This window comes from Puma concolor, chromosome E1, assembly GCF_028749965.1.
Source record: "Puma concolor isolate L17-30 chromosome E1, mPumCon1.1.hap2, whole genome shotgun sequence".
In the NCBI taxonomy this organism is placed as follows: domain Eukaryota; kingdom Metazoa; phylum Chordata; class Mammalia; order Carnivora; family Felidae; genus Puma; species Puma concolor.
In genome coordinates, this window is record NC_141680.1 from 28,235,879 (window position 1) to 28,251,305 (window position 15,427).

Here is a 15,427-nt window from a genome sequence, read left to right on the forward strand (position 1 = left end):
TTTCTCTTCTTTTTCTGTGGTCTTAAATCAGTACCTACTCATTTGCTTAAATATCTATTATGGACTAGTTTCCCTATTTCCAATTTCTCTTCTCTTTGATCTATCCTTCACATTGCTGCCATAGTCCTCTTACGTAAATACAGATTTTATCAGATCGCGTGCCTCCGGTTACATGCTCAAAATCCTTCACTGGATTCCTATATCCTACAGAATAAAGGTACCTACCAATCAACACTATCTTTTTTTTTTTTTTTTTTTACGTTTATTTATTTATTTTGAGAGAGAGAGAGCACACATGCACAGGCAGAGAGAGACAGAGAGAGAGAATCACAAGCAGGCTCTGTGCTGTTAGCACAGATGTGGGCCCAATCCCACGAACCATCAAATCATGACCTGAGCCAAAATCAAAAGTCAGATGCTTATCTTTTTTTTGTCTCATCTCCATCATATTCTATATGCCTGGCACCCTCCTCTCATTCCAAGGTACTTTATTTATACACCATAGGACTATATGATCAACCAGGATGTTCATAGTGTAAAAAAAGCATATGCAATATGCTTACCCTTTTTTCAAATACAAACCACAAAGTGTAAACTCAACAATTTTTTTTTTGAAGACAAGAAGTACATAAGTCCAAGTGTTAGAGTAAAGGTTGAGAATCATTGCCTATATAGACCATATACCTCTTGACTAAACATAACCTCCCTTGTAAATTAATAAATTAGCATCCTAGTTTTCCATACCAATTTTGTATGAATTCCACTAAGAACACGTTTCAGAAGGCAGTTAAACAGAATAGGTTCTAATGACAGTCAAATTGGGGTTCCAACACTTACTAGTGAAGGAAGCAGTCTTAGAGCAATTAGGAAAGAAAAAGAAATAAGACATCCAAATTGGAAAGGAAGAAGTAAAAATGTCACTCTTTGCAGATGACATATGAAGACTCCATCAAAAAACTGTTAGAATATGGGGTACCAGGGTGGCTCAGTGGGTTGAGAGTCTAACTTTGGCTCAAGTCATGGTCTCACAGTTGATGAGTTCAAACCCCACATCTGGTTCTCTGCTGTTAGCACAGAGCCAGCTTCAGATCCTCTGCAGCCCCTCAGCCCCTCCCCCGCTCGCGCTTTCTCTTAAAAATAAATAAACATTAAAAAAAAAAAAGAACTGTTAGAATAAGTGAATTCAGGGGGCACCTGGGTGGCTCAGTCAGTTGAGTGTCTAACTCTTGATTTCGGTTCAGGTCATGATCCCAGGGTTGTGGAGCCTGCTTAGGATTCTCTTTCTCTTCCTCTGCCCCTCTCCCCCATTTGCACTCTTTCTAAAATAAAAAGTCTACTATTAAAAAAATCAATTCAGTAAAACTGCAGGGTATAAAATCAATACACAAAAATTTATTGTATTTCTATACACTAATAATGAACTATCAGAAAGAGAAATTAAGAAAACAACCCCATTTATAGTTACATCAAAAAGAATAAAATACCTAAGAATAAGTTAAACCAAAGAGGTGAAAGACCTGAATACTGAAAACTATAAGACATCAATGAAAGAAATTAAAGAGGACACAAATTAATAATATTTGTTATTTATAATTTGTTATATATAACATTTGGTTTAAAATCAATATTATTAAAATGCCCATATCATCAAAAGCTATCTACAAATTCAGTGCAATCCCTATCAAAATTCTGATGGCATTTTTCACAGAACTAGAACAAATAATACTAAAATTTGTATGAAACCACAGAAAACCCAAAAGCAACCTTGAGAGAGAAAAACAAAGCTAGAAGGATCATGCTCTCTGATTTTAAACTATATTACAAAACTATAGTAATTAAAAGTTTGGTATTTGTATGAAAGCAGACACATAGATCAATGGAACAAAGTAGAGAGCCCAGAAATAAACCCATGCATACATGGTCAACTGATCCACAACAAAGGAGACAAAGATATATAATGAGCAAGAGGACAATCTCTTCAATAAACAGTGTTGGGAAAACTGGACAGCCACGTGCAAAAGAATAAAGCTCAACTATCTAACACCACACACAATGATTAACTCAAAATGGATTAAAGACTTTAACAGAAGACCTAAAACCTTATGACTCCTAGAAGAAAACGTAGGTAGTAACTTCTTGGTCTTGGCAGTGATTTTTTGACTCTGACACCAAAACCAAAAGCAGGACACCTGGGTGGCTCAGTCAGTTAAGCGTCTGACTCTTGATTTTGACTCAGGTCATGATCTCACAGTCAGTGGGTTTGAGCCCTGCGTCGGGCTCTGCACTGATGGTGCAAAGCCAGCTTGGGATTCTCTCTCTCCCTCTCTCCTTCTACCCCTTCTCTACTTGCACCCTCTCTCTCTCAAACTAAATAAACTTAAAAAAAAAAAAAAGCAAAAATAAACAAGTGTGACTACATTAAACTAAAAAGCTTCTGCACTGGAAAGAAAACCATCAACAAAATGAAAAGGCAACCAAATGAACTGGAGGAAATATTTACATATCATAAATCTGATAAAAGGCTAATGCCCAAAATATATAAAATAGCTCATACAACTCAACAGCAAAAAAAAAAAAAAAAAAAATCTGATTTCAAAATAGGCAGAAAATCTAAATGGGTATTTTTACAAAGAAGATATACAAATGGCCAATAGGTATATAAAAAGATGCTTAACATCATTAATCATCAGTGAAAGGCAAAAAAAACCCTGCAATTAGCCATCACCTCACACCTGTTAGAGTGGCTATTACCAAAAAAGACAAGAAGTAAGTGTTGCCATGGATGTGGAGCAAAGGGAACCCTGTGTGCTACTGATGGCAATGTAAATTGGGTATAGCCAATATGGAGGTTCCTCAAAAAATTAATAATAGAGGGGCACCTGGATGGCTCAATCTGTTTAGCATCGAACTCTTGATTTTGGCTCAGGTCATGGTCTCATAGTTCGTGAGATCAAACCCTGTACCAGTCTCCATGCTGAAAGTGTGGAACCTACTTGGGATTCTCTCTCTCCCACTATTTCTGCCCCTTCCCCACTCTCTCCCTCAAAATAAATAAATAAACTTTAAAAAAAAATCTTTAAAAAATAAAAATTTTAAAAATTAAAAAGTTAAAAAAATTAATAGAACCATATGATCCAGCAATTCCACTTTTGTGTAATTTACCTGAAGAAAATGAAAACATTAACTTGAAAAGATCCCCCCCATGTTCACTGCATTATTCACAATAACCAAAATATGGAAACAACCTAGGTGTCCATCAATGGATGAATGGATAAAGAAAAATGTGGGATGTGTGTGTGTGTGTGTGTGTGTGTGTGTGTGTGTGTGTGTGTAATATAATTCATCCATAAAAAAAAAAATGAAATCTTACCATTTTCAACAACACAGATGGACTTCGATGGCATTACACCAAGTGAAAAAAGTCAGAGAAAGACAAATACCATATTATCTCTTTTATGTGGAATCTTAAAAAAAAAAAAAAAAGCTTGCAGATACAGAGAACAGACTGGTGGATGCCAGAAGCAGGGGGTGGGGGATAGAAGAAACAGGTGAAGGGGGATTCAAAAAAGAAAAAGAAAAAAACCCTCAATACTAAAAACCCATTTTTGAAACCACAGCCCTATGGCTCATCTTGATATAAAATAAAATTGTATAAAATGTATAAAATAACACTAAAGAGGAAAAAAACACATAAAATGGTACTTTAAAGAGAAAGTAATAGATTGACTATACTTACACAGAATACTTATATATAAATTAGTAAAGATAGATATGTTAAATAATAAAGTACACACACACACACACACACACACACACACACACACACACACACACACACAACAGGTGTTCCAGTGATAGTCAAATCCTGGTTCCCACACTTATTGCTTAGGGAAGTTCAGCTTAGGGAAGTTCTTAACTTCCCTGTGCCTCAGTGCTCTCACCTGTAAAATCACAGAAACAGTACTCATCTCATAGAATTGTTGTGAGGGTTTACATGAGTTAACACATGTAAAGTGCTTCAAGTAATGTCTGGCACATGACAAGCACTCAAATGTTAACTGGTATTATTAAGATCTATCGTCTCCAAGATTAATTTAGGGTAAAGTATCAATATTTAAGTTTCTGGACCTATAAAAATGAAGACAAGGGGGCGCCTGGGTGGCGCAGTCGGTAAAGCGTCCAACTTCAGCCAGGTCACGATCTCACGGTCCGTGAGTTCGAGCCCCGCATCAGGCTCTGGGCTGATGGCTCAGGGCCTGGAGCCTGTTTCCGATTCTGTGTCTCCCTCTCTCTCTGCCCCTCCCCCGTTCATGCTCTGTCTCTCTCTGTCCGAAAAATAAATAAAAAACGTTGAAAAAAAAAATTAAAAAAATAAATAAATAAATAAATAAATAAAAATGAAGACAAAATCCTGATCACATTTTAATGATTCCATCAAAGAACTAGCAGCCCATGAGGCCCTGCCTAAAGCACTTATTTCTCTTTAACATCTCTGTGAAATACAGCATCAAAGATATTCTTAATCCTTCAGTAAAAGATAAACTGTAATTTGACAACAATCATATTTCCAAACTTCTTCCAATGCATGGCTTTCAAAGAGTCAAATCTAACATTTAATCTCATCCCCAACAAAACTGTAGAAATACTTTGAATATTATTTACATTGCCCCTAGTTTTTGTGACATTTTAATCCTTAAAAAAATCCGATAGAAAATAATTCACGTAGAAATTAGTGGAAACTTGATACCAAAGCAGAAAGAAAAAAAAGAAAGAAGAAAAAAGGTCAATTTCACTTGTTTAAATACAGATGGAAAAAAAAAAAAAACCAACAACACGCAAATCAAACCTAGCACCATACTAAAAGAAAAACATACCAAAACCAAGTAGGATACATTCCAGGAATATAAAGATATTAATTTTACAATGAATTATATAAATAGACCAAACAAATCATCTCAATAACTGCCAAAAAAGTATTTACTTGATAAATTATTTTTTAAATGGTACTCTAAGAAATTCAGAGCTTAACTAATCCAAACTAAATACCAATACCTTTCCTATAACCAGTGATAACTTGTTAGAAGATTATCCAGAATCTATATAAAGGAAAATTTTATTGGCAGATGCAAAAAAACTTGAATAAATTTTGAAACTTAAATAAATTTGAACTCATTCAAAAAACATTTACTAACTATATGTGTCAAGGAATATACTAGATCTAGATACAATGGCAAAAAAACAGACAAAAATCAGTCCTCATGAAGCTTAAATTTTAACAATGAAAAAAATTATTTCATATATCTAGATGGGAAGACTTAATATTGTAAAGATGGTAAATTCTCTCCAAATCTATAAACTTAACATAATTTTGATCAAAAATCCCAGCATAATAATCTTCTCTGGAAAGTTCATGTGAAAGATTAAACATGTAAGAACAGACAAAAATTCTGAACAAGAAGTTATGATGAAAGTGACTGGAACTTAAGAAAGAAAATCCAAAATCAGACATAGGTTTGGAAGAAAACTTCAATGTACATCAAAGTGACCTTCCAAAGCAATAGGAAAATGACAGATTATTCACTATGTGATGTTGACAAATAGCCAATTATAAAAAAATAAAATTGGATCTGTACCCCATACTTTACACCAAAATTAATTAAAGGCATACTTAAATTTTAAAAAGGAAATAATAAGGTCCTAAAAGAACATAGAGGTGATTAGTTATATGAACGTTAGTACCTAGCTTTGGAAGATTTTCTTCCCCCCAAAATTTTATAATTAAAAAACACCATAAACTGAGGTGCTGACAGCTCAGAGCCTGGAGCCTGCTTCAGATTCTGTGTCTCCCTCTCTCTCTGCCCCTCCCCTGCTCAAGCTCAGTTTCTTTCTGTCTCTCAAAAATAAATAAAACATCAAAAAAAATTTTTTTTAAACACCATAAATAATAATACTCTATATTATAAAAAAGTACTCACATCTTATGCAAATATAGGAGTCTATATTGGTATAACCTATCTGGAAAGGAATATGGCAGTTCATCTTTTTTATATAAATTTTATTTATTCATTCTGAGAGTGAGAGCGAGAGAGAGAGAGAGAGTACAAGTGGGGCAGGGGCAAAGAGAGAGGGAGAGAAAATCCCAAGCAGGCGTTGCACTGTCAGTGCAGAGCCCAACACAGGGCTCAAACCCACTGACCAGAGGTCATGACCTGGGCCAAAATCAAGAGGCAGACGCCTAACTGACTGAGCCACCCAGGCAAACTTGTTCATTTTTTAAATCTTACAATTTATAGTACAATTACTATAGACTTAGTAATTCTATATCTAGGAATCTCTCCTAAGGACAGAAATAATCATGCCTATGTACAAAGTTAGCTCTAACAGTCATTCCTCCACTGTTTATAATGGCAAAATTTGGAAACGGTTTAAATGTCCAATAAAAAGAAGTTTGTTAGTAATGAGATATTTATGAGGAAATATTGTACAGCTATTTAAAGATGTCCTTGAAAATGTACTATAATAGGCAAGTGTTTAAAATGTATTAAGGAGAAAGGTTAGATTAAAAATATGTATTACTGGGATGCCTGGCTGTCTCAATCAGTAGAGCACGCAACTCTTAATCTCAGGGTTGTGAGCCTCACAATGAGTGTAGAGATTACTTAAAAATAAAATCTTTAAAAAAATGTATTATGATTCTGACTTTGTAAAAGCTATCATCTGTGCAAAGACTGAAAGGTTTTCTAAGAAAATTCAAATGGTGACTAGCAGAATTATGGGTGGTTTATTTCAATCTTTTTACTTTTCTCATTTCTGGATTTTTTTCCAGTAAACACAACTTCTAATAAATGTTTTCTTTTTTTAAATCCAGTTCCTTTGCATCAAATAAGGTACAATTAGGTAGGTAAACAATGAAATAAGTTTTTAAAATTCTTATACTGTTACTCTAAAATATGGTCATACAACTTTTTTGTCCAAACTTTAAAGTTCCAAAACTTGAAGTTGCCAATAAATAACATTGGCCAATGGGGTGCCTGGACGGCTCAGTCGGTTAAGTATCTGACTTTGGCTTAGGTCATGATCTCACAGTTCATGGGTTCAAGCACTGCAATGGGCTCTGTGCTGACAGCTCAGAGCCTGGAACCTCCTTTGGATTCTGTGTCTCCCTCTCGCTCTGCCCCTCCCCCTCTCATGCTCTGTCTCTCTCTTTCTCTCCCTCTCTCAAAAATAAACATTAAAAAAAAATAACATTGGCCAATGTTTGCTTAAAAGTTACTGCATTCTATTTTATTTTTTTAGTGTTTATTTATTTTCGAGAGAGCAAGAGAAGGAAGGGCAGAAAGAGAGGTAATAAAGTCTTTAGATGTAATAAACAGGAAACATTTTTTAAGTCTAAAAACTGGAACTATAATGGTAATGCTCATATTTTAATTAGGTATTAGTACACCGGGATTTATTATAGCACTCTATTTCTTACATATATTCTTCTGGATCAATACAATATTTAACTAAAATTAATATACATGGTATAAATATAAACAAATATAAATATTTTTAAACAAACCAAAAATATATGTGCATACGAAAAATATATAGACACATATGCACTTTTTTTCCAATGTTTATTTGAGAAAGAGAGAGAGCATGCACATATGAGAAGGAGGGGCAGAGAGAGAGAGGGACATAGAGAATCCCAAGCAGGCTCTGCACTGTCAGCATAGAACCTGATATATGACTTGATCCCACAAACTATGAGATCATGAGCTGAGCCAAAATCAAGAGTCGATGCTTAACGAACTAAGCCACCCAGATGTCCTCATATGCACTTTAATGGCTATGATAATCCAATACTTGGTTCTAACTGAAATTTCAGAATTCCATATGTGAGCATCTTCAGCTACCTGGTGGTTACCAATAATTTTTATTATAAGGGCCAAAACCACAGAACATTTAACAATGTACTAAAACCAGAATACAACTTCACATGTAGGAATTAAATGTGAGGCAGAATTACCATTTTGAATGTGAAAGAGCAAAGTTCTCTCATGTTGTGACATATTCTGCAGTTATTTATTCCCCTTGGAGATGAGAAACTAGACTAGGAAAAAGTCTCCTCAACCAAAAAGAAAAAGACAGATCTCTCTATTTGTTTTCCACATCCATCACCTCTCAAGGACATCAGTCCAGGGGTTCTGTCCTCAGCATTATCAACCTTGCCTCTCCATTAGATTACTCCCAACAACATACAAACATTCCCTAAACTCTTTCACCTTCAAAAAAAAAAAAGAAGCCCTCTCGTGACCTCATTTTCCTCTCCAATTATCACATTCATTGCTTTCCTTTCTTTATGACTTCTCCAAAGACCTGTCTCTGCTCACTGTCTTCAGTATATCTCCTCTACTTTTCGTTTCAATTCACTACAATCAGGCTTTCTCCTACCACTTTACTAGTAAAACTGTAAAAGTCAAATGACATCCAGCAAGCAATATGCAGTCATCAGCTGAGCCTCAGTCCAAACCTTAACTTACTAGAAACATCATTTGACAGAGGGGATCACTGTATCTTCAGAAACATCTTCTCTTGGCTTCCAGGACATCATAACCTCCTGATTCTCCCACACTTTACTCTTGTCCTTGGTGATCCTATTTAATGTCATGATTTTAAATATCATACATATGCTGAAGAATCTCAAAGTCTAGTTATTTCCCCTGAATTCCAGGCCAGTCTATATAACTATCTCCTTAACATACCCATTTGAAAGTTTATCACACATTTCAAAATTAACATGTCCAAAACTGAGCTCCTGATCCTCCACAAATCTGCTCCTTCCCCTGGCTCTTTTATTTCAGTTGATAGCCATTCTGTCCTTTAGGCTCAGGCCAAAAGGCTCCACATTAACTTTGGCTCAGGTCTCTCAAATCTCATGAATTCATCAGCAAAACATTTAAACTCTAATTGAAAAATACATATGCACTATCAGTCCAAAACACCACTATCTTTTCCCTAGAATCTTGTAAAAACTTAATAACTTTCCTCTAATGCCCCAGTTCCTTTCCCAGATTCAATCCAGGCCAAGTTGTACTCCTAACCTAAAATCCTTAACTTTCCAACTGAGATCCATTAGATTATTGAGTAAAGAACAGAGGCTTAACAGGAACAGAGTTGAACTAAGCATATCACTGGGGACTGGAATATATAATCTTTAAAGATTGCTCCAGTCCTAAAAATCCTGAGTACTTGTTAATTCTGCATGGTATACACATAAGAGTTGACTATACTACTCTCTGTACGTTCCTGTATTAAAAAATTTTTTTGCTAAACATTAATTTATATAAAAAATAAGAGTGTATCTTGGTTCCAGCTACAGTGTGAATGGTCTGAATTCTCCCCCAGACCACCTTCTTGTAATTTATTCTTCTATGGTCTACTGAATCACAAGTGTCATTTTTTTTTTAACAGAATTAGTTATATGTGGATAAAAGTGAGAGACTATTATCTACTGCTTATTATTAGCCCATCTTGTGGCTAATATGACTAAGATTATAATTACAGTTAAGGGATATCATCCATATAACCCTAATGATTATAGTCAGGAAAGAAAGCAGCTGAGAAATCCACAGTATTCTTAAAACCCAATACTTAAGATAAATAAAAGAAACTGACCCACCGAACACTGAATAGTAACTTTGATTTATAGCTCTCAAAAAGTAAAATCACTCAGCAAAATAACAGCCCTTACAAGAATTTTCCCTGTATTACATACTAAATGCCTACAGCTTTCTAATGACACTTTTTGTTCAGTATGGAACTACATACACTTAGCAAGCCTAAAACACAGGTGAATTTTCTTTTTCAAATATAGAAGAGCATACTACTTTATACCAATATCTTCTATGTTAAATCTGATCTTCTGATATTAAAGTTGCTGTTTGAAAGCCCAGTTCAGTGATAATTTTAATGGCAAAATGAAACTCTTCTGTTGTTTTTTTCTCCTGTTTTTGAATAGTTGGTATTCTTCACACTAATGGAAGGAAGGCAGGGCAAAGATTGAAATCAAGCAAAAAAATTTCAGTTACTTCTTTCAGATTTATCTCTTAATTTATAGGTACTTAGTAGAGTCACTAAATTGCTAAAATATAGGCAATTAGGCCATTATTAATTTAGCCTGCTAAAAAAAAGAAGACTGAGCCTCAAGGGGTGGTCATGTGCCCATACATACATGTATTTATGCATCAGAGTATATAATGCCTACATTGCAAAGACTACAGAATGATACTGGAATTTGTTAGTTTACTAGACCTTATTTTCTCATGACAGCTTGGAAAATAACACAATATAAGCAAATCAAATGAACGATCACTAGAAACACTCCCCTATATACATGTACACCTTACCTAAAGTCTTTGTGTTTGCTAGGAGAGCCTCCTCGTAAGACAGTATATAGTAAAGCACCAAAAGCTGTGCTGTGATACTGAAACGTTGATTAAGACGGATGTTGTCACCCTGGAGGTAATAATATAAATACTTTAAAATACTGTTAAATTTCATGACTGCTTTTTTGATGGTAAAATCATTTAACATAGACTATTCAGTGTTACTATTCCCAAGAGCAGATAAAATGGGAGAAACATTGCCATGTTTGTATTAAACTCAGAGACAACTTGAAGTTTAAATTTGAGATGGTATGGAAGATGAAAGGCAACATGCTTAACAGTCTTTAAGACAAAAAAAAAAAAAAAAGGACTTCAGCTTTCCTCAACAGCAATTCTATCAGGCTGCTTCTGAAAAAGGTTTACTGGAGTCTCAAGTATTACCTGAAATCACCTATGAAGAACATAACTCCTAAAAAATATATATTTTACGTCTGAATATATTTATGAAAAATACAACCATCTTTTCCTTCTAAGAAATGGACAAAAAAAAATTTTCTTCAAGTTGCCCAATTGAATCTAAGTAGATCTTAGATTCCCAGGAAGCTAAACAAACATCTGTTGAATGTATTGTAATGTCACAGAGTCCTGTGTTAAGCACACACTCTCTGGGGCACTCTTTAGACTTTAAAATGGACCTTTTAAAAGAACTCCTCAAAAAGTGCCTCTTCAACAAACCACTTGGAACTAATAACATACCTATAAATTTCCTAAGTGAGCTGAAGAAATTTTATCTCATTTAAAGTTCAGAACCACCCAGAAGTCCTCTAATAATCAAAGAAATAATATGAAACAAGTCAGAAGAATAAAATAAAATAAAAATCAGAAAAATGTACAAGAACAACTACTTTACCCCAATGACTCCTTGGAAAATACTGAGGATCTCCTGTTCTGTGACTGGCTGATTTGTGGCTTCTGGATTAGATTTAGATGCTGGAGTAAGTATGGAATTTATGTATACATCAATCAGAGGAAGTAATTGAGGATGGAGTGGAGTAGAGGTTTCACACAGCTGTCTATAAATCCAGTCCTAAAAAAGAAGGTTATAGGCACTAAATCAATTATGGCAATAAGAAAAAGCAAGTAAAATTTAATAAGTACATACAATTTTACATGATTTATGAATCACTGAAACTATTAACTTTTAGCAGTTCTAAATATATTACCCAGTTTCACAACTGTCTTTGATTTAAAAATATGAATTACTTGTTATATCTTAATCAAGACTATTGTCTAGTAGAAGATAAATCTAAAATGATGAGTCTGGGTTTCAAATATGGACTTTGGGTTTTTAGTCTATTAGTTTTTAAGTAGTAGGAAAAATATTGTAAGTCACTACTATATCTATATTTAGGTATAGACCCCATAGCACAGAGGAATTTAGGGAGAGGAATAACTCTTTACAGCAAATCCTCAGATAGATTAAGAAAGTGATGAGTTGCCTGGGTGGCTCAGTCGGTTTAGCACCTGACTCTTGATCTCAGCTCAGGTCTTGATCTTAGGGTTGTGAGTTCAAGGCCTGTGCTGGGCTCCACACTGAGCTTAGAGACTACTTAAAAAAAAAAAGTGGCCTTGGCAACTACTTATGGGAGAGACTATCACTTAACTACACACAGATAGAGGACATGTAGATATGGTGGGTGTGCATTCAGACTCTTAAATCTTTTCTATTTCATTTGTTAAAAATATAAAGAAGCAGAAGATACAATCTACCTGGAAAACAACTTCACTAAATCATGAAAACAAGGATAGTTAAAGGTAATATATCAATGCATATAAGTGTTCATTATTCTTTATAAATTAAAGAGCCTCCAGAAAAGGCTCAGATTTCTTTACTTTTGGGGTTTATCCTTTTCTTTAGAAGACCTTTTAACTGTTTGATATAGCCAACTATAAGTAACTGGAAATATATCGAAATATGTACGTTAGGTGTTAGCTATCCTTGTGACAAAAGTACAAATGCTGGTCATGGCTGACAAGAAACTTTGTTTGGTAAAGAAAACCAAAGTATAGAAAATGGCAATTTCTTACTAGGTTTTAACGAAATAGCCACATGCTATTATTGAAAATTCAAATGGATTAGTACCATTGTACATTTTGTCAATAACTTAAGAATTATATTATTTTTAAAATCTGACATTAACTATAGATACATTTATACATAGTCCTAGTTACTATGTATAAATGGATAGTAATTAGACATATTTTATACACAAAATCCACAGAAGCCTATAAACAGAAATAGAACTAGGAAAAAAAACCATTAACTTGGGTTGTAGCTTGAAATATAACTATAAGGTTATACTTTTATTGACACTTTGTGCTTGGTAAAGGAACGACTCCTGAGAAGCTGGTAAATACAATGAATGGGCAAAAATCCAGTAATGTTGGCACTCAGGTTGCTGGTGACAGGGACCCGAACAGCATGAGCTGTGACAACCTAAAAGGGAAAACAATATTAATACATATGATAAAACCAAATATAAAATTATTCTGAAACAGGGAAGATTAGCAGGTAGACTGTCAATATTTAATACAAATGCGGTCCTTAGGAATGAATGAGAAAAACTAATTACATGGTAATTAATACTTCTGAATGATGAGGCAGCATACATTTAGGAATTTGTAAAGTACTCTAATTTTTTAAATTTGTTTTTAAGCATAGATAGGTTGACAGTGATGTAGTAAGGTAAAATAAAAATCTAAAATTTGGAATCATAAAATCTGGACTCAGTGACTTTACATAAGTCATTTTATCTTTGGAGTCTATTTTCACATCTATAAAATGGAACAATATAGTCTTACCTGCCTCAAAGGTTTTTGTGAGGGGGAAAAAGCGCTTTGAAAAACATATGTCAATTATAAAGTATCAGTTCTTTATATGTGATATAAATTCTTTATATATGATATAAATTATCACATTGACATAAACAGGAATTTTTATTGTCATTCTCATTCTGTCATGCATAGACCTCTAATGGTTGTTCAAAGACCCTTCCCAAAGTCATCTTCCAGTCAGTTCAAATAAACACATAAAAAATAACTTATGAGTCTCCTATGTACCATGTGTGTCTGTACGTGGGAGTGTATGTACATTGAGGAGAGAAAAGAGTTTGGTATAGGGATGAGAGTATTACCCTAAAATAAACACAGTTATGCATCCATGAGTATTTTCGAATCTCATTTTTTAAGGCATGTATGTTCTTTGTTATCTGAGGTTTACATTAACAAATTAATCTGGGAATTAATTTTAAATTTCAGAATTGTCTCCTCGCTAAAAAAAACCAAAATATCCTTAAGATTACCCATGGACAAAAGAACTAAGGCCAAATAAGAACATGTAAATACAAGAATAAGGAATGTAGACACTCTAGCTTATAATTTCGTTAGAAATGAACATTACAGCCTAAAAGTTTAAACAGGTATATAGTTTGTTTTTCTCTTGACAAATCCAAATGATTACTCTATGTGAGATCCTTACCATCAACATCTAAGACCATACTCTTAGTATTTACTCAAAATCTCCAAAAAATATAAATTTAAAACATACATTTGTATGTAGTATATACTTTAAAAGTAAACTTTAGGGGTGCCTGGGTGGCTCCGTCGGTTAAACAACCCACTCTTGATTTCATTATTATTTTTTTTTAATGTTTATTTTTGAGACAGAGACAGAGCATTGGTGGGGGAGGGGCAGAGAGAGAGGAAGACACAGAATCCGAAACAGGCTCCAAGCTGTCAGCACAGAGCCCGACGCAGGGCTCGTACCCACAAACCGTGAGATCATGACCTGAGCTGAAGTCAGTTGCCCAACCGACTGAACCACCCTGGTGCTCCCCCACTCTTGATTTCAGATCACATCATGACCTCACAGTTGTGGGATCGAGCCCTGCATCAGCTCCTTGCTGAGATTCTCTCTTTCCCTCTCACTCTCTCTCTGCCTTTCCACACTCTTCCCTCTCTCTCTCTCAAAAAAGTAAACTTTAAATGGGATTATTCTTTACAGAAGTTTCAGAGATTAAATAAACTATCATTGGAAACTAAAGGACTATAGTATACTCTTAAACTGAGATATGCAAGTTTTCCCCAAATGAATGTTGTAAAACAAAATTAAAGAAGTACCTAAAGAATAAAGTTAAAAGAAGTACCTGCTCAGTAAAAATTTCCTGTGTGAAGATAGTCTTCATCCTGCTCAAGGAGCTTGGCTTAATTACAATCTAAAACAACCAAAAAAATTCTCAGCACATAAAAATATATGAAGCACACTTTAATAAATTTATTATCTAAAATGACTGTGATATATAAAATTAAAGTTCAAATAAATACAGTTTTGGGGGTCCTGGCTGGCTCATTCGGTACAGCATATGACTCTTACTCTCAGGGTTTTGAGTTCTCTCCCCACATTGGCATGGAGCCTACTTAAAAAAATAAGTGAAAATAAATATCTTTTGGGGCGCCTGGGTGGCTCAGTCACTTAAGCGTCCAACCTTGGCTCAGGACATGATCTCGCTGCTCGTGGGTTCGAGCCCCACGTCAGGCTCTGTGCTGACAGCTCGGAGCCTGGAGCCTGGAGCCTGCTCCAGATTGTGTTTCCCTCTCTCTCTCCCCCATGCCACATTCACATTCTGTCTGTCTCTCTTGCTCTCAAAAATAAAAATAAACATTAAAAAAAACTAATACAAAAAACCTTTTAAAAAAACACAAAAGACACAGTTTCACTAGTAATCGATGAAATGCAAAGTAAGTGGAACCATCTTTCATCAATCAAATTTGTAAAGATGAAAAAGAATCGTAACACCCAGTGATGGTGAGAGTCCAGTTAACTGGTACTTTCATGCACTAATGAGAACAGTTAAAACGATATAAACTTTCAGTAAGATAATCTGGCAATTATATTAATATCATTATATTCTTTTTAGTTAGTAATTGCCTTCTAGAACTTTTTCCTAAGGAGATAATCCAAAAATTGTTTAAAGGGGGTACCTGGCTGGTTCAATCTG

At 34.6% G+C, this 15,427-nt stretch overlaps 1 protein-coding gene across 3 annotated transcripts in view; it reads right to left on the minus strand.

The window, feature by feature from the left end:
- Positions 1 to 15,427, minus strand: part of INTS2 (integrator complex subunit 2) — a 66,239-nt gene that overhangs the window by 22,516 nt on the left and 28,296 nt on the right. For all 3 annotated transcript variants that reach the window (XM_086686788.1, XM_025919120.2, XM_086686789.1), the window contains 4 exons: positions 14,576 to 14,644; positions 12,733 to 12,867; positions 11,281 to 11,457; positions 10,392 to 10,500 (listed from right to left, as the gene is read on the minus strand). In XM_086686788.1, the coding sequence (XP_086542914.1) occupies positions 10,392 to 10,500; positions 11,281 to 11,457; positions 12,733 to 12,867; positions 14,576 to 14,644 (490 nt within the window). The remainder of the gene's footprint in view (positions 1 to 10,391; positions 10,501 to 11,280; positions 11,458 to 12,732; positions 12,868 to 14,575; positions 14,645 to 15,427) is intronic.